This window comes from Botrytis deweyae (genome assembly GCF_014898535.1).
Source record: "Botrytis deweyae strain B1 chromosome Unknown BDEW_037, whole genome shotgun sequence".
In the NCBI taxonomy this organism is placed as follows: Eukaryota; Fungi; Ascomycota; class Leotiomycetes; order Helotiales; family Sclerotiniaceae; genus Botrytis; species Botrytis deweyae.
This window is the reverse complement of record NW_024066244.1, coordinates 5,649-24,415: the sequence shown is the minus strand read 5'-3', so window position 1 is coordinate 24,415 and position 18,767 is coordinate 5,649. Positions and strand designations below refer to the sequence as shown.

At 38.4% G+C, this 18,767-nt stretch overlaps 6 protein-coding genes across 6 annotated transcripts; 2 read left to right on the top strand and 4 right to left on the bottom strand.

Moving 5' to 3' along the window:
• Nucleotides 1-467: 467 nt before the first annotated feature.
• Nucleotides 468-1,206, bottom strand: EAE98_010482 (uncharacterized protein; the record flags this gene model as incomplete). Its single annotated transcript, XM_038958103.1, has 2 exons — nucleotides 468-935; nucleotides 1,048-1,206. 2 exons carry the CDS (start codon nucleotides 1,204-1,206, stop codon nucleotides 468-470), a joined length of 627 nt encoding a protein of 208 aa, XP_038805463.1.
• A 396-nt stretch (nucleotides 1,207-1,602) lies between these two features.
• On the top strand, nucleotides 1,603-5,786 carry EAE98_010481 (uncharacterized protein). The gene is made up of 2 exons (XM_038958102.1): nucleotides 1,603-2,333; nucleotides 2,381-5,786. Exons 1-2 carry the CDS (start codon nucleotides 1,791-1,793, stop codon nucleotides 3,632-3,634), a joined length of 1,797 nt encoding a protein of 598 aa, XP_038805462.1. The 5' UTR covers nucleotides 1,603-1,790; the 3' UTR covers nucleotides 3,635-5,786.
• Nucleotides 5,787-6,123: 337 nt separating this feature from the next.
• On the top strand, nucleotides 6,124-6,780 carry EAE98_010480 (uncharacterized protein; the record flags this gene model as incomplete). Its single annotated transcript, XM_038958101.1, has 1 exon — nucleotides 6,124-6,780. One exon carries the CDS (start codon nucleotides 6,124-6,126, stop codon nucleotides 6,778-6,780), a length of 657 nt encoding a protein of 218 aa, XP_038805461.1.
• Nucleotides 6,781-7,262: 482 nt separating this feature from the next.
• EAE98_010479 (uncharacterized protein) lies at nucleotides 7,263-8,503 on the bottom strand (the record flags this gene model as incomplete). The annotated part of the gene is made up of 4 exons (XM_038958100.1): nucleotides 7,263-7,313; nucleotides 7,385-7,682; nucleotides 7,792-8,017; nucleotides 8,074-8,503. The coding sequence occupies 4 exons, from the start codon at nucleotides 8,501-8,503 to the stop codon at nucleotides 7,263-7,265; spliced, it is 1,005 nt and encodes a 334-aa protein (XP_038805460.1).
• A 6,222-nt stretch (nucleotides 8,504-14,725) lies between these two features.
• EAE98_010478 (uncharacterized protein) lies at nucleotides 14,726-16,185 on the bottom strand. Its single transcript, XM_038958099.1, has 2 exons — nucleotides 15,872-16,185; nucleotides 14,726-15,814 (listed from the first exon to the last, which is right to left on the bottom strand). Exons 1-2 carry the CDS (start codon nucleotides 16,071-16,073, stop codon nucleotides 14,967-14,969), a joined length of 1,050 nt encoding a protein of 349 aa, XP_038805459.1. The 5' UTR covers nucleotides 16,074-16,185; the 3' UTR covers nucleotides 14,726-14,966.
• A 680-nt stretch (nucleotides 16,186-16,865) lies between these two features.
• On the bottom strand, nucleotides 16,866-17,555 carry EAE98_010477 (uncharacterized protein; the record flags this gene model as incomplete). Its single annotated transcript, XM_038958098.1, has 1 exon — nucleotides 16,866-17,555. One exon carries the CDS (start codon nucleotides 17,553-17,555, stop codon nucleotides 16,866-16,868), a length of 690 nt encoding a protein of 229 aa, XP_038805458.1.
• Nucleotides 17,556-18,767: the final 1,212 nt, after the last annotated feature.

Here is an 18,767-nt window from a genome sequence, read left to right as displayed (position 1 = left end):
CACCAGTCTTACGTGCCAAATGTTGTCTTTTGGGCCAATTATCTGCATCGCTTCGGCACCGGCATGTTCATCCCGAACTGAGGCTGCTACAGCGCATCCAAAACAGAGATCTTGTTCAAGTGTCGGCCAAGATCGAACAGGAAAAATCAGGTGAAGAAATTTAATCAGTAGGAAAAACGGACTTTGCCAGGAAACAGTCAAGACATTGTGAATCAATTGGAGAAAAAGGTTTGAATTGAGTAAATGATTTATCTACTCTGATAGACCATGATCGCCAGGTATAATAACATTGAAATCCAACGCAATGAAAACCTCTTGATATCTAATGCTTTCATTTATTCTTTCATGCATCTCATCTATTCATAAACTCCATAGCTTGAGGCAGATACCATTCACCATCCACCGTCCACCAATACTCATTTGATAGGACTCGCCCACTTATATCATCATCATCACACTATCCGCATTTACTCATCATCGTCCGCTCCACCTGGAGTACCAGTCTTAGGAGTACCAGTCTTGGGTGTTCCAGAAACAGGAGTTCCACTCTTCGCACTCGCTGGCCCAGCGGTAGGAGGAACAATCTTAATTGTGGTCTTAACAGGTGCTGCCTTTGCTGCAGGAGCAGGTGTAGCATTCTTCTTTGGTCCACCAAACTTCGAACCTCCAATATCATTTCCACGTAACTTAATACCCAAAACACGTTCCATATTGTTCAGAACTTTTTGATCAGGAGTGGCGACACCCCTTTCCATGTCGTTAACAATCTTTGGGGTAGTGTTGCATAGTTTGGCGAGGTCGGCTTGGGTTTTGATGTTTTTGGCCTTGCGACCATCTTGAATGGCTCGGGCTACTTCCATACCAACGGTCTTTGGCTTTATGATTTCATCAGAGCGGTCGACTTTTGTGAGATGTTGACCTTCTCCCGAAGAACCCTGTTATTTGAATAGATTAGTTAATGGCACATGGCGGTCGAATGTAAGGCTTGTGGAAATAAGGTCGCGGGGTCGCGGGGTAAATGTTAATGATTGAATGGACTCGACTTACAGCATTACCGGAAGCAAATTTCTTCTCGGTAGTAATAGCTCCTCCACTTCTCTTAGCAGCATTCAATGCAGCAGCTCCTCTAATGACAGTCTCTCTGTTTGCGCCAGCTCCTCCACGAACATTCTTTCCAATCTTTGTAGTTGACTCCCAGTCATCCATTTTGATTGATTTTTATGTGGGTATTTGATTAAAAGGTGTTGCCTGAAGAGATAGGATGTTGAATTGAAAGGAAAGGGATTCCGAAATTTATCGAGGGTATTTTGACGCTGATGTTGTTTTATGTTGTAAAAAGCTGAAGAAGGATTGATGACTTCTATTTGTGGCAATTGAATAGCGCTTCCTCTCGCCGAATGAATCAGATACAAAAAGAATTTCTTATGTAAGCAGGGTTAAGTTATGTCGTCAAGCGGTGAGTACCGTAGAAGGGAAACTTTACTGCATTGAGATGAAATGGTATGGCAATATATCCTTGTATGACCTAGACTTTTGATTTCTAAGAGAAGTACACCAATACGTACTTACCCATTGACCATCGTGTATTTTACATGTTCAGACAACTCTAAAACATCATTGCTATTCTATCATACGAGAACCTTGCGGTCTTATATATAGAGGCTGTCCCGTATTACCTTTACCTTCTGTTTCCTTACGATTCGTAATTCTTGATATTGAAAACGCTTGAAAAACAAAAATGCATTATCAAAGAACTCAACATCGCCTCCCCTAGATTTCCAAACCGCGTCATGGGTGTTTCTTATTTTGCATTCACCTCAATCACACTCATTGGGCTATTCGGATCAGTGTCCGATATATCAACTATCTTCGCCTTTTCGATTATACGGAATAGACATTCATTTTCACAATCAATCCAGAAATATGTTGACTTATCAACCATTATTACCATTGCCACGAGCACGAGTGTCCTGTTTTCAATTGTTCAAATTATTCGATATGTCCGAGGGCTTCAGGTAGCATCAACCAATCTAGATGATCAATTTTTAAAACCTATGCTCTTTCCTACGAAGACAAGTCATTTGAGGTTGTTTCCAAAGAGACATGGCTTCTCATACTCCTATCTTTTAACTGGCATACCCATTGGTTGGACAGGATCTTCAGGAGGGATGATTTCAGTCGATGAAAAGAATGACGGACTCCCATGGTATAGAAGATTATTATCCTTACAACCAATGAGTCCTTGGTATGTCGTGGATGGAGATTATTATTTGGAGAGGGGTCATGTCTCTGGTGGATTAGAAGGAAAATTGAAAAAATTTCTTCACGATCAGGTAATTTCGATTTTTTACATGTTCAGGATTCTGTTGACAAAATCTAGGGTTTAAATCATGAAGATTATCCATTTGCATATCTCTTGACGTCTTCTAAGTTTCTTGGTTATCAAAATAATCCAGTTTCAATATGGAACCTTTATTCAAGGAATAGAGAATTGAAAGCTGTTATCCTCGAAGTCAATAATACATTCGATGAACGTCACACTTATTTTGTTACACCAAAAGATGCGGAAGATTCCAAAATAGAGGAACCTAAAGGCAAACCACCAAGGTTCACAAATACTTGGTCCAAGGAATTTTATGTTTCTCCATTCAATTCTCGAAGTGGTTCTTATTCCGTCTCAGCTTCTGATCCATTTTTTCCATCGCTTTCTGGAAACAATCCTCTGGATCTCACATTAACTCTTAGTTCTACTGAACGTCCATTCTTAGTAGCAAGAGTCTTCTCTGATGGCCATGCATTCGACCCATCTACCATGTCGGTACTCGAGAAGACTAAATTTCTACTATCATGGTGGTGGGTAGGATTCGCTACATTCCCTCGAACATTAGTCCAAGCCTCCATATTATTTTTCAAACGGTCCTTACCATGGGTTTCGCGTCCGGAACCAGTCAAAAAGACTATTTCCAGACATGCCGATAAAACTCAAAAGTCTATCGAGGCATTATTTCGAGAATTCTTACAACATCTTATTGAGGTAACGGACCAGCCTTTGGTTTTAGAGTATAGACCTGCTGGGCTTCTTGATAATACACCAGAAATTATGTTTTCTCCATCAGCTCAAATGTCACCGGAATTAGCAAAATCCATGGAAATATCAGTACTTACACCGATTTTCTACACCCAATTCATCAAATATGTCGATATCGTCCAAGGTCTTGAAATGGAATCGAAAAATGAAACCGTATCCATCTGCGACTTGAGTCTTTTATGGACACGGCCTTTGAAGCCAAAGGAGCAGCAAGCAGTACCAGAAAATTTCCATTCATCGGATGAAAATACTCTTACCTGTGTATTTTTCCGAGCAATTCGCTCCACTCGTACATGCTCCCATGCCGATCCTATTGGAAATATTTTTTCGTCATTTGACAAATACATTCTGTGGCACACCGATAATGTCACTTCCTTGTTATACCAGAGAATACTGCTCAAGATGTGGCTTTGTGATTGGATTGCTTTGGGATGGGAAGATTTATTGAATTTCCAATGGTGGTTAGTAAAGATTGGAGGCTTTTGGTGGTTAACAGGAAAGATGTGGTTTGTTTATTTGAATTCATACACTGGCTTGGGGCATTGAAAGCATGATGTTGGGAATAATGTATGGTAGATGCCGGGAATTCGAATGGTGATGTTGAAATACTTGAGAGTTCAACCCTTCAAATCCAGCAACATTCGAATGCTCTCATCTGCAAATTAAATACACAATATACACCCGATCTCAATTACCAATCCCCAGTTCCTCTTTTGCTTTCAAATAACCTGAACATTCTCCATTGATATGTCCCCGTGGATCGCGCAATGTTAGACGTTAGGAACACCAAAATATTGACACTGGAACCTAGCTTGCCATCATCTAGTGCGGGGTGCTGATGCGTATCCCCTTCTCCCAAGACTCTCTCCGCCCAAAAGAATACTTCTTTGACTTTTGTCTCTTTTCAAATAAATGAAGATAGCATGGCCTCTGCTGGTAGTTTGGTACTGGCGGTTTCCATCGTATTTTCCCTCCTCTTTTGCTCTCAAGCAATTTGATCACTGACCCTCCGAATTTCTCCAATGATGGTTTTCCACCAGTCCTCGAAAGTGCCAAGTGGATAAAAGTTCCTCTTTGCCCTAGAACATTTCTAAATGGCTTCTGGGATTCTTTATGAGGGTGTGCGAAAAGATGCGGGAGGATGTGGGAGGATGTTCTACGCATCAAGGTTCATTCACCTCGTCCGTCAATTCGCCATTTTTGTGGGTATTACTGCCTTGATAATTCGACGGTAATGTATCTACTTGTAGCAATAGCGAGTACTTTCTTCAAAACTTTGCATCTGTCTAGGATATCCACCGGCACCCAGCGACCCTTTGGCTTCGCGACCTACTCCCATCTGAAGCCGAAGCAATCGACTCTTTGGACGGGCTTGACCTGTGCTCCGCAGATTAAATTGACCTTTTGTAAAGTTCCTTCGATGTCGCACGCTCAAGTCCCTGTTCTGTGGAAGTTATTTGAGCCTCTCCGAATCGCGCACTTAGAAGACATGGTCAAATCCAATCACCGTGGAATGCTCGCAGCAGGTGTAGTTCTGCCGCCAGGAATATTTCTTCTGTCATTCTGATGATAGACTTCGAAAAGTTTCGCAAACTACCGCATTAATGTTGTCGTGAAATTGATCGGTCGACCGAGTCGCTCTGTGATCTAGTTGCGGGGCAGTCAGCTCAAATGCAATCACTCATTCCATCATTTGGAACGTCGGGTTCTTATGAATTCACCTTGATCAATCCATCTCGCCTTTTGAAATCGTTCTTCGCGGCTATCCACATATGCAATTAAATACAGCATTAGTTATCCGTTGCTTTTTGAAGGCGCAGTGGTGATTGAGTTCGCGCCGAAAGCCATTTTCTTGTGGAGTGGGATCGAGGCGCTAATAAATCCGCAATTTAGCGTGTCAAACGGAGGTCAACCAAATCTTACTCGCAAATAATTTTAAGACTTTTGATTGCACGATCAGGATATCGGCTCGATTTATTCGAGTATCTTTCTAAATATCATGAGTTACGGGATGGGGAATATCCTGATATGATACATCTAGCCTTTCGCAAGCCATAAACACAATCTATTCACGGTCTCGACTGTCCATCTATTTCAGTATCCCCCATACCCATGCGTTTGTTTTCATAGTTCATCGCATTGGGCAGTCGGAAAGAGAATATGAAACTGGGGAATTCAAAGCCACTTGAGGAGTATTCTTAATTTGAAATGGATTATTTGCTGTTTCTTATTTGCAATCGTCTGAACTTTTGACTGGTCGTCAGTGCGATCATAAAGTTTCTCTAGAAACAAATCTGGGGCACATCATGTCGCGGATAAATTTATGCAAAGTAGTCGGATATGCTTTTCGACTCTTCAATATAGTCGTCGCCAGAAGAAGCTTTCTTGGCTAGGAGATCATGGGCTTTGCGTACATTCTACGAATTTACCCCTCGTTGAGATGCTTTGAAATCGCAGCTTCCATCGCTCCAAGTCAAACGTTAGATCAAAACAACAAGTGAAAACAAGACTTTACTATTGTCAGATTGAGAGTAGGTTGCGAAATGTTCTTCCCACCGTGTTTTTAACATTTCTTTCCGTTGCTCAAGCCCATACATATCCAGATATCGCCAACTTCTACCACAAATTTGTCGGAGAAGTTTATAGTTTTGGATCGAAACAGAATTGTGAAAGTTAATCGAACAAGCCAAACCATTATAATCTCAACTTCGTATCAAACGCTACCTAGCCTCAACTGAATATCTTCCGTCGCCTCAAACACGTGTGATTTTATGACGTCCGCATTAAAGTTTGTCTCGTAAACCCTTTCCATATGGTTTCAATACATGGAATCTTTTGACATTGCGGGGTCACAATTTCTAATATATATTCTCATCATGTTCCCTTGTATTTCTTGTTCTGGTATCCCAAACAATCATTTCGCAATCCACTTAATTATACCGGCAGGCAGGTATTACATTTCGAGAAAGTTGACCTTTCTTACAAAGCCTTACACTCATTTTCAATTCCTAAAGAATAAAATTTAAATCGCCAAGATGCGAAGTTCCATCCAGAGCATTTCCTTTCTCCTCCTTTTATTGGGTACCTTTATTCTCGCAAGTCCCATTCAAACCGAAACTGCAACAGTACCATCAGTGCCAAAACGAACAACGCTAGTCAATAAGATGTATGGTCTTTCATCTCGTCAAAAGATGAATATGACCAACAGTGACACCAATCCTAAATCTCCGACAAGTTCTGCTGGTGCTAAATCAACTGGAACATCTACTGTATGTTCACCAGAAGTTCAAGCTCTTGCATCGGGAATCAATTCGAATATTGCAGACCAACGCAATGAACAAAAAGCTGTGACAGCTGTTGGGAAGATTCTCCAACAATCACCTTTTAATACCTCCATGTTTGATGCAGCACAATCTTCTCTTATGACCTTTGTTCAGAAAGGAATCCAAATTCGACAAAACAATCAAAAGATAGCTCCAGCAGGAAATGGTGCCATACCTGGTTTGGCAATTGTAGCAATGGCACAACAGGAAGAATTGAATTTAACCATGAGTTTGACCGCAAGTAATGTGGCTGGTAGTAATGCGACAGTTGCAAAATTGAAGACCGATTTTGCAGGTGGAATCGTACAAAATATGAAGAATTTAGCAGCGGCAACTAAAGGTTGTAAAATGCCCAGTACTACTACATAATTTGTGTTGGTGGGTTTGGTCAACTACCTAGGTAGTCAACAGAAGAAATCATTCATGGGAGACGCTGGTCGCTCTGTAATGTAGCAAATATAATATATATATATATATATATTTGTATACTTCATCTCACACAAAAATTCTCAAAGTACAATTGTTGATCATTCATGCCGCCGGGTTAAATTCTCTCGTTCACGAGTCTCAAATCTCAAACTGCATCATCATAAGAATCGAACAATCATAATCAAAACGTTTCGCATCGCATGTATTTCCATAATTATATCAATATTCTATTCACTTTTGAACATCTATTTGTCAAAGCGTGCGACCAGCAATCAGCAACCAGCAACCAGTCATACATCCAATCATCCATTCAAACAATAATTATCTTCCACTGTGTCAAATCCATTTTCAAACACTTTCCTACCATACCTCTATATATCTCATGTCTACCACCACTCATGTCCATCTCATGACCAGTGAATTTATCTATGATAAAGTTTATTCCTCGAATCTTGCACGTTCAGCAACGTATACTAAACAAATAATGTCAGATAAGCGCACTTTATCCAATTGAATCCGACAACGAAAAGAATTGGGAACTCACACTACAAAATTTAATTCCTCCTCCTTCAACTCCCATACCTGGTGCTACCGTATCAATTTCTCTATGCAAAGCTCTCAATCCCCTGAATTCCATACTCTCCCACCAATCCAAATAAACACTTGCAGTGATGCCCTGCCACTCAAAGATATGCATTTCCACCAGTATTTGACCGATAGGAAATTCTGGTTTCAATGGATCTGGAGATGTAAGTGCACCAGCGCCGCCAGGAAGTGTATAACCATTCAAGGAAGAGAGAGCATTGTATTCCGAATATTCGATATCCGTCTTCAAAATATCACTATTCCCACAAAAATCGAACCATTAGTTTATTTCTTTTTCAATTCTTGTCCCCGAAAAGATTTTTGGCAATGAGGACCAGGGAAATGTGCGGCTTCTAGAAAACTCACATGTAATCATGTCCATTCCTTTTCATCATATCTTGAATTGTAACAAGTCGATTTGCATCATCTGTAGCACTATTTGCTCCATTTCTTTCAAAATGTGCTCTTGCTCTCATTTCTTCCGTAACTTCTTCACCAAAATTAAATCCCGGCACATGTTGATCGTAACCCCAAATTTCACATTTCGTTCGACTAAGTATTTCCGCTTCGAACGATGAATCATTCCCAATACCTTTTTTGATTTGAAGTTAGCCATGAATTTTCAACGTTCATGAATCAATTACTTACCAAAACTATAGACCACGCAAGGTTCTTTCTTCTCAATAAATTTACTAATTCCACAAATCCACCAACCTCCTTCCCCAATTCTTCCAAGTCTTTCCATTTCCCATGGACAACCATAACTTGGAGTAACTAAGTCCCAAATGCTCCAAGGAGTTTCTTTGAAAGTAGTTTCATCCTTGGCAGGAAAAAATCCTCGATCAGGAAAATTATGTCTAATCTCTCTTCTTTTTGTTACTCCTCGTTGATATATAATTTCGGATTGTTGCATGAATGTATTGAGGTTTGGACGTGATATAGGTATGAAATGAAAAGTTCCCAATGTTGGTATGGAAAATGGTACTTTTGATCTGGCTTTTGATGGAACAGCGATAAATATGGCCAAAAGTATTAATGAAGTTAAAAATAATATCTGAACAACATTATTGGATCTCATGATGAGATTGAGTTATTCGTCTTTTGTTGTTGTGAAATCACTTTGGCCAGAAATTTATTGAAGTCACGAAATCCAAATCAAGGGGAGTCAGGAGGAGTAGGAAAAATATTTTGGCCCTTTAGCTTCAGTATTCTTTTCAATTTTATGGCGTTCATGTGTACGTATATGTGGAAATAAAGGGCAGTCGTTTATTTTCAGCCCATTAGATTGCAACCAATAGAATTATAAAAGTTCTGAAGAATGTTTCTGCTTTCTTTTTATGACTCATCAAAACTCCTTGCTTGATTGTGGAGAGACAGTATTTTCGAAGGTCGGCAAATCTAGGAACCTTTGATAGGCGGTTTGAAAAGCATCCTAAGAATTATAGGTGTTCTTGAATTTGGTCAGAGGAAAGGAGAGAATCCTGAAACCTTTAATTCTTTTGATATTTTGAGATTGCAATTTATTTCCGGGAAGATTAGCCAGTTCTCATGAAATGGGATAGCTCCGTGTACCCTTCCAATCGAAATCTATGAATACCCCAAAATGTGAGGCAAATATAGTACTGCTACTGAATAAGTCACTTGATTATGTTCTCTATACTACATGGCGAGGGTTATAGAATTACTCAGATGCTATTATAATAATACAGTCTTCGACTTTCAAAACTACAAAATTCCCAAAATTCTGTTTTCTATTATATTAATAGATTGTTCTGTTTAGAAGAAGCATAAAAATATTATACTATTCTATAAATTATTATTTATTCTTTAACTACGATATATCTTGTTTCAATTGAATTATAAATCAGCTACTAATGTATTTTTTTTGAACTCTTAACCAAACCATACAACTTCCCTCAGTCAGGGCTACGTAATTATCTAATAAAAAGTAATAATAAATGGAAGTTGAGATTTTGTCGTTTTGAGAGTCAAAGACTTCAGAAGAATCTAAGCGAATATGCCCCCTACCCAGACTTCGAAGGCATCGGGAATCTTACATATTGTTCAGAATCATATAAAAGTCTGTGGGGTCAATCAAGATCACTTGATGTATTGCTGAATGAAGTAAAATCGACACGGAAACAAATGTGTGGTTTCGAATGGATGATAATTTTGGTGGTGTATAGATTTCATACATCCAGTCTTTGAGAACATCGCGAATCTGAATTACTTGTCAGAAATATAAGTGAATCTAGCACATTGACGCCTGATCTGGCTCCAATTGAACATTGGACTCGATATAAAAGTCTCTTGGGTGAATGGTATGTAGTCCAGATGATTTAACTCACGACTCACCCAAGATTGATGAGCTCCGAATGTATGTGTAGTCCGACAGTTCCCACGACAGTTCCTACTGTTTGCGCAACCGTATAATCCCTTACCAAAAAGACCTATCTGCGCAGTTTGTTTGATTTACAAGAGTCACTTCAAGAAGTTTCAGAAGTTTACGACCGGTGGTTAAAGATTCCGTTCCTGTCAGGTAACTACCATATTTAACTCCATTGAAGCCTCTACTCTAAGAAATGTTTCTCTAATACTTTAGCACACTATCTAATACTTTATATCCATTTAGGAATTGATTACAAGAAGAGGCGGACCTTACGTGCATCTCTGGAGGGTTTGGGTATTGGCGACATAAATACGCCAATCACTTTCCTCCGATCAAATTTTGACTAAGCATTCTGAGAATCACATAGAATGTTTAATAAGCCATTGAAAGTCGATCGTCAAAGTTTTGTAAAAATCCCGCCACCTCATCATGAGTTCCTTGGTACGATGTGTTGTGTTTCTTGCTTCTCGCTGAGCACTGCCTAGGGATCTCCTTCCTCCCCCCAGTATTTGACTCCGGGTCTTGAGACTTGCGTAAAATGCTTTCTATCTTAATTCAAATTTATGATCAAGGACTCGTTAAGTTGCGCTAGCTGATTATAAATTCCTTGCTAAGTGAGTTGACTGTTCGCGTTGCTTGTCCCGAGTATTGCTCCTACCCCCGATGGTTGGATCGCTCTCTGTCATTTAATTTTGCATCCCGCATACAGAAACTTTCATAAAGTGATCCTTAGCTAAATTGAATTCTATGATCAAAATTCGACAGAGTTGCGCCGGCTGATTATGGATTCCTCATCAAGTGAGTTGACTGTCCCTCTCGCTTACCCCCCATGTCTGAATCTCTTTTCTCTCCCTAATACTTAATTCCGATTCTTGAAACTTGCATAAGATGCTTTTCAGCTTAATCTGATTATATGGCCAAGATCCTGTAAATTTGTGCTTGTGATTTATAAAGTCATCGCTATGTGAGTTGACTGAATCTCTTACCTATCCCCCGTTACTTGAATCGCTTTCCGTTATTTAATTCTGACCCCCGCACTTTGAAACCTGCGGAAAACCTGCGCAAAACGTTCTTTGCGATATTTCAATCGTACAATCCAAATCTTGGAAAATTTCCGATACCTGATCGTTGACCCTGCACGATAATAATTTCCCTCTCCATTTAAATACGCGTTTTTCGAGCTGGTTTCCGAGGATCAGTTGTTTGCAGAGAATCTCTCGATGTAGAGGTTTGGTGTCAAAATGTATTTGATTATTGTCCAGAGGCCTACCCTCGAAGTCCGCATACAAAGAAATGACGTTAACTTTTCTTTAATTGATTCTGAATATATCAATAGTTTTTGTGTTTTCCGCCATACCGTTGTGTCAGGAAAATCTTCGTCGCATAGATATAACTTCAAAGTACTTCATAGAGACACCTAGTCCTCATGTCCATGCCCACAACAATGCCATCTCCGAGAACAGCTCGAGAACAAAAGTATTAACGCTTTCTTTACTTGATTTCTAGTATACCAGTGGATTTCCGAGTCTTTTCAATGTATATTGGAAAACGTGCGCTGAACAGAGAGTTCCATTTTGTCGATTGCGAGCTTGACTTTATCAGGATATCCAAAACAAAGTCCGACACTTAAAGAACGAATGAGAACACTTTTTCATGTACTATCAACATACTGACAAGCTTTCAAACCTTCCCCCCTAATTGTGGAGTGTGGAAAATGATTGTAAGAATTTGCGAGATGTAAGATTTGTAGATATGAAGACCTCATGATGCCTCATTTTTTGCAATAAACTTTCTATTGCGCACATATGAAATCTCGGAAACTATTCTTGGAAGAATTCTCTTTACACTGATAAGATTCTAGATGTTTTCGTTGCATTATTGTTTATGGAAGATGTCTACAGGATATCGATTCTATGGTCAATTCTCTCGACTTCGATTGAGGTATATAGCAATGAAACTTCATTGCGCGTAATAAAAACTATCGGAAAGTAACTTTCATTCGATTTTATATTTAATGAGAAGTTTCTCAATCTTTAAAAAAAAAGACTCTGTGCGTAGAGAACGAGACTCGCTATCGAATAACGATTTAAAGTCATTAATTCCGAACTGCGCAAGGAGTTAACGATTAGAAGATGCTTCAAATCTAACTCTCTATATATAAATCTTTGCGCTGTATTTTCGTATGCGTTAAGATTCTTAATAAAATTCTTGAAAAAAGAGATTCAGTATTTTTGAGAATAAAATAGTAATTTGTTTTATAGAAATAAGTTTTATTAATAAAATAACTTTATAAGTTCTATCTTTAAAATAAAATATTTCTATTTAGAATTAAAAATTCATTATTCTATAATGATGTCTTAGAAACAGTTAGTTTATAAGAAGAATAAATTAATTTTATTTTATACTAAGAGTTAAATTATCTATTAGTCCTCTTCCATTAGTTAGTTATCCTCTAGTATGGAAAAAGCTTAGTTTATGTCACGGATCGGCACCCAATCGCAGTTGCGATCGCTCACGTGCGCATGCGCGCACGTGTACGATCACGTGTACATAGTTGATATATAGGTGCGCTCGACGAGCGCTTTGCTCCCGATTCTGTAGTTGTAGATTCTAAGGATAAATTATACCCTGCTCTCGCAGTTCTTCTAAGGCAAAGCGTCACAGTTTATAGATATATTTTAACTAGATTTTGATATATATAAAATAAATAATTCTTATAAGTTTAGAGTTATTAATGAGACAAAGCTGATAGGAGACAAAAAGGAGATAAAAGATTAAATATAATTATAATTTTAGTGAGTTTTTGTTTTTCTATAAGTATAGCTTTACCATTACGGGTATTAACACGATGTGGAATCGATATCGGGCCGACTATTAGTCTGAAAGCGAAGAGTTTTCATATATATGTAGCTTCAGGAAAGAGGTTTCGAAGAAATTAATAAAAAGTCTTATTCTAGTTCTACACCTATATTTTATACTAGTCGTCATCTTACATTGATTCTAACAATTCTTTTTATTCAATCCCTTTAGAGCAAGTTGTTAATTAGTTTTAGGAATAGCTTCAAAAGCTTCGAAACAACCCTTTCAAAGATTTCACCTTAATTAAACTACAATATGCCTACAATACATTTACAATATGCTAGCGGTATACAATCGATATTATTCAGATCAAGATAACCCCTATCTTATTAGATTGAATTGAAAAAAAACTAAGAAAAGAAAATATCTTTACAATTTAAATCCTTCAAAATGCTTGAAGCATCTTTCACAATATATCATCGCAATACACTGTCGATATCCTTTCGAGATGAAATAGAATAATTGAAAAAAAAAAAGAAAGAAAATATAGAAAGAAAAAAAAAGAATCTCTTTTATAAAACAATCGCAAACCCTACCTTAAGCAATATTTACATTTTCAGTTCTAAGAACTCAATAGAAAGATAGAAGCTCTACTATTTTATAAGATTTCTATCTCAAAAAGAACAATACCCCTACATAGCACTAGGAAAGGGTCTAGCTAGTCATTCCGTAATCAGTTTATTAATTGAAGCCGATTGCAAACAATTGAAATTATATCGAATAGCTTGCTTATTAACTAAAAACAAAACAATATTTTGCTGAAATTGTTTTACTCTAATAGGTAAATACAAAAAGTTCATTTTCGGGGGCTTTCAGGCTTTTCCAGGATTTTCGGAATACTAAGTCTTTTTCAGATATTCCGAATTTGTATTATCTTTGGAATTCCCTTTAGGTTTTGAAGAATTAGTGGGAAGCTTACGAAGCTCCACTATTTTCAGGATTTTCAAACTTTTTTTGGATTTTCTTAGACTTTCAGGCTTTTTTTAAGATTTTCAGAATTTTTATTATTTTCAGAATTTTGAATATTATATAATATCTAAAATACTATTTATTTCTAATTTTATAGGTTTTCTATATTTTCGAAAAATTAGTAAAAAGCTAATAAAACTCCACTGATTTTGGGGATTTTTCAAGAGTTTCAGGATTTTCAGATTTTGAAGAGTTTCAGGATTTTTAGATTTTGAGGGTATTAGTTCGGCTAGCTTATAGAAGTTCTATTATTTTTTCAATATTTTCAGGATTTTCAGAAGATGGAATACTATTTGCCAGTGAATTACTATCGAATTTTAATTTTATACATTTTATATACTTTCGAGGACGAAAGTCGAAAAAGGGAGAGGCAAAACCCTATCGAATACGAATATCGAATACAACCCTTTCGAATACGAATCACCACCCCACCGAGAGCGAATCGACTTCTCTTTTTGAATTTTTTGAATTTTTCAAGGTTTTCAAGGTTTTCAAGGTTTTCAAGGTTCGAATATGGATTGGATTAGTTCTTGGTACTCTTGTACTACAATGTAGCTCTTTTAAAAGCTATAGAAAAGCTGAACCTCATAAAATGAGGATGTAGATACCACAACTAGTTTGCTGTAGGAGTTAATGAGGCTTAGAAAAAGAGGTCGATATAATAGCGATTGGCCATCGAATAGCTTTAAAGCTTTCGAGGATGAAAGCCTAAGGAGAAGGGCTCTATTACAAGTATTGATACAATATGGAATCGATATCAAGCCGACTATTAGTCCGAAAGCGAAGAGTTTTCACATATATATAGCTTTAGGAAAGAGGTTTCAAAGGAATTAATAAAAAGTCTTATTCTAATTCTACACCTATATTTTATACTAATCGTCACCTTACATTGATTCTAACATTTACTCTCTACTATCTTAAGTTTAAGTATAATAGTATCTTTATTAAACTTTTATTATTCAAGTTTAATTATAGCTTTGCTGTATATTATTACGAACTCAATTTTTATAAAGTAATATTGATATACTATTGATTGATTAACATATTTATAGTTAATTTCTAGAAGAAAAACAGGCATTTCTCTTATTAATATCATCTATTATGAAACTTATATTGTCTTGTATTCCTTTCACTTTCCCATCAAATCACTTTTTCTGTTACAACATTAAATCTGTTCTCGTATACAAGTCGTGTTTGCTCAGGTAGGGTCTCTGGCGGCTCACGAACAAGTCATGTCAAAAAGTAACGAGTAAAATTTTCATTTCCCAAATCTCTAAAATCCTTCTTCTCTTCGAAATTCTTGAGATTCATAGATCGTGACTAGCTAAGCCAGTCTAACAACTAATTTTTGCCCACTTACACCCTTCTTGCTAGAGTCCATTGCACTCTGTAAGCCACTGAGTCCACCTTCGACGATTTGAAGTCGAGGGCTTGGTACAATCGACCCTCTTTCTAAGGCAGACGGAAGGAATGTGTGGAAGAGCCATGTTGAGATGTCCCTTCGTGTAGTCCAGACGTTCTCCCCGGACACGGATAGCAGCTGAATATCATCTGGCTTAGCCACGTTCTCTGGCCAGGGGAGCACGTGTGCCAGTTTGCTGCCCTGTCCTCCTGACCCAGAAAGCACCTTGCTCACGGCTGAAAGAGTTTTCTCTTCGGAAATGACGTCCAAAGCATGGCAGATAGGTTGTCCTTTACTTTTAGCCGCATCAATGATGTCTTTAACAACTGTCGGGGAACTATAATCGAAGAGCGTAGTTGCACCGAGCGACTTCAGATAAGAATGGTGGGCTGGGCTAGCGACGGCATATACGTCATAAACTGCTAGATGCGCAAGCTGAATAGCCATAGAACCAAGACCAGAAGCACCACCCCAGATGAGGACTGAAGCAGAGCCCTTCGGTACCAGCCCAGGAGCTGGGCGGAGAAGGCCGAGATCACTGAAAAGTGCGATACTGGAAGTCGCGACAGCCATAGGTAGCATCGCACCATGCTCAAAATCGATACTGTCAGGTATCTTGGCCGCAGATGTGACAGGAACTATGGTGTATGTCTGGAAGGCAGAGTTGTCCAGCTTTCCAGACGAAAAGCCGTCTGCGAAGCCGATGACACGGTCTCCTTTCTTGAAGATCGTGACATCAGGGCCAATGGCTTCTACAACACCACTCACGTCTAGTAAGAAGAATACAGATTAAAATCTCTTCTTGTTCTCGAGCGAAGGATTCTTACCACTGCCAAGAATTGTCGGATAGGAGGGAATTGCAAATCCCCAGTCCCGCCTTTTCCAATCAACTGGATTAACAGCAATCGCATGATTGCGAATCAATATCTCTCCATTGCTTGGGCTTGGGATTGGGCGAGATTCGATAGTCAAAGGGGTCGCAATGGCTGGCAGAAACGCTGCCAGATTTTGTGGCTGCTGTTCAGACATATTGGGCGCCGATTGGGGAGATAGAACTGATTTAGAAGTTGAAATTTGAGAAGCTCCGAGGATCTTGTGGATTAATACGAAGGGAAAAGTAATCTAACGTGATCTTATAACTCAACTACAGCTTCTATATATTTATCTTTAGCCAAGACAGGTGGTGTTGCGCTCGAAGCTAAAATAGTTCACCGCCTTTGCTTTCATCGGTAACCCTCGAATCTTATTATAAAGCAGAGAAACCTTATGATAAAGCAGAAACCTTATTATGAAGCAGAGAATACTAATATCCCCAAGTTCCCGACGCTAAAATAACCGGCGCTTATCAATTAATATTATTAGGCGATGTAATATTATTCAGGGGGATTTAGTAGTATCGAGTCCCCTACTCGTGCGGCCAGAAAGTATATAACTCCGGCGCTATGAAAACCAGGTTAGTTCTCTTGTAGTTTACCATCTTGTGGTATGTACATCTAGCGTCGGAGTTGCATACTTTCTGGCAGCACGAGTAGAATGCGAACATTCGGCTCCCTCGCTTAACAGGGATCTTGGTGATCAATCAGAACATCAGAATACTTGGAATTTAATGACATGTTCACAAATATCGCTATTTCTTTCCATCACAAGTATTTTCAATTAGTGTAACTGCTCTTTTATCATCTTATCAATGTCGAATTGAGCGAGTATCAGAAGTAGACATACCTAGTATACCGCTTATGTGTCTCCGAAACTGATTATATATCTTTTTGCAACAAAGTCGATTGAACTTAATATAATATAGGCTAATGAAGGTATCTAACTCTACGCCTTATTGAGCATTGCAAGTATATCTCCCAAGCCGACTTTGATACTTGCTCTCTCAGTAAGTCTGGACATCCACTCCTTGACATTAGGGTAATCTTCTGGATCAAACCCCTCTTCCTTGCTCACAATCAACACAATAATTACCTGCCAAACAATCCAAGCAAAATCAACGTACGACACCTTATCGCCAACAATCCACGCCTCACCACCACCATTCTCCTTCTTCACTTTCTTGAGATGCCCCTCCAAAATCCCCGTTACGCGATTGATTTCCTTCACATATCTCTGCCTGGCACTAACGACCACATCAGGATGATACCTGTAAAACCAAGAAGCCTGCCCGTAATAAGGCCCTTGTCCTGAAACCTGGAAAAATAACCATTGCTTCGCTGCATAAAACTCCTTCGTCCCGGCCTCGAAGCTTATTCGTTTCTCCACATCGTACTTCTCGACCAAATACTCGAGAATGGCGCCGGATTCCCAAATAGTGAGGTTGGTATTAGGATCCTGGATTGCGGGGACACGGCCGTTTGGGTTGATGGCTAGGTACTCGGGTTCCTTTACTTCGGTGAGAGGGATGGGATTTAATTCGTAGGGGAGCCCGAGCTCTTCGAGGAGAATGTGCACCTTAGGCGGGTTGGGCCCGCCTTTTCCCCAGACCTTTATGGGCTTGATTGTTGAAGCCATGGTGGTTCGGAGAGTGTTTGATACTGCTTTAACTTAAGACTATGACAAGGAACGTAGAGCAGAGTGAAGGATAATGCAAATTGAGGGTGAATGATCTAAGTTCGGTAGGATGAGAATCTGATAATTGTTAGGGAAGGGTGCTGAGAGTGAAGACATATATACTCATTCAATGGAATCCAGCATGCTATGTAAGTCCTTGGGCTCGGACTTCTCGGACTTTGCGTGTTACACCCGCGTCTTGATAGATTAGAGTAGGTCTACAATTATTCAGCAATCCGTTGATTGATTGTTCAGAACTTCAGTTAGAGCGGATTTAGACGCATAAGTCCGTTGTGGGCTAAAGTGAAGATATCGGTATAGATGGAAACGGGGATGAAGAAATTTCTTGGAGGCTTTCTCAAGCTTCGAGTAATTTCACAATCTCTCTACTATACCAGATGAAAGGAATAGGGAATAATACCCCGTACCAAAGTCTGGATGTAGAGATTTATCGCCCAGATATATCTACATATGACTCCCATAGGGTTTGAAATCGCGCGCCGTTCTACCATATATCGTACGTCAATTTAGTAATCAGGCCTTACAAAGTCCCCATCATTACCGGTATCAAGTGTAGGCTCAAATGTTCTCCAGATGTCTTGGAGGTTAGCTCTTATAATAAGAAGGAATAGTATTATTATAAGGATAGTGGAAGATCTAGTCAGTTTAAGCTTGAGGGATAAATCGAATATATAGAATAAGAGTTGAATTTAGAAGAGCTAGGCTGAGTTGAGATGAAATTGCTTTGCTTTTTTCTAGAGTTTCTTTAAAGAATATTCTAGGTTTATATAGTTTATAATGAAATTCCAGTATATTTTATACTTATAAATAAAATCGATTTAAATCGTATTTTATAAAATTACTTTAGATAATAAAAAGAAAGTATAATTAATTAATTTAGTGAGGTTTCCTGTATACTTCTATCTAATTCCATTTCATTCTATTCCATCATAAATCAATTTGATAAGAGATATTATTATATAACTATATGATAATATGATTTTATAATATAAGATTATATGATATGTGTATTAATCATCAATATATCCCTTATTTGATAAGATATTAGTAAGTAATTTAGTAAACTTATTATAAATCCTTATACACCCCCTTAATAGATATACTAAATCAATCTTATTATATATCTTAATTCAGATTGATCTGATTTGTAAA

Bases quoted from the DNA above. Each gene is read 5' to 3' on its own strand.
- EAE98_010481 (XM_038958102.1), top strand. From the start codon at position 1,791: ATGGGTGTTTCTTATTTTGCATTCACCTCAATCACACTCATTGGGCTA. The intron at 2,334-2,380 runs GTAATTTCGATT...GACAAAATCTAG, and splicing joins AAAAATTTCTTCACGATCAG to GGTTTAAATCATGAAGATTA.
- EAE98_010478 (XM_038958099.1), bottom strand. From the start codon at position 16,073: ATGTCTGAACAGCAGCCACAAAATCTGGCAGCGTTTCTGCCAGCCATT. The intron at 15,815-15,871 runs GTAAGAATCCTT...TCTTCTTACTAG, and splicing joins TCCGACAATTCTTGGCAGTG to ACGTGAGTGGTGTTGTAGAA.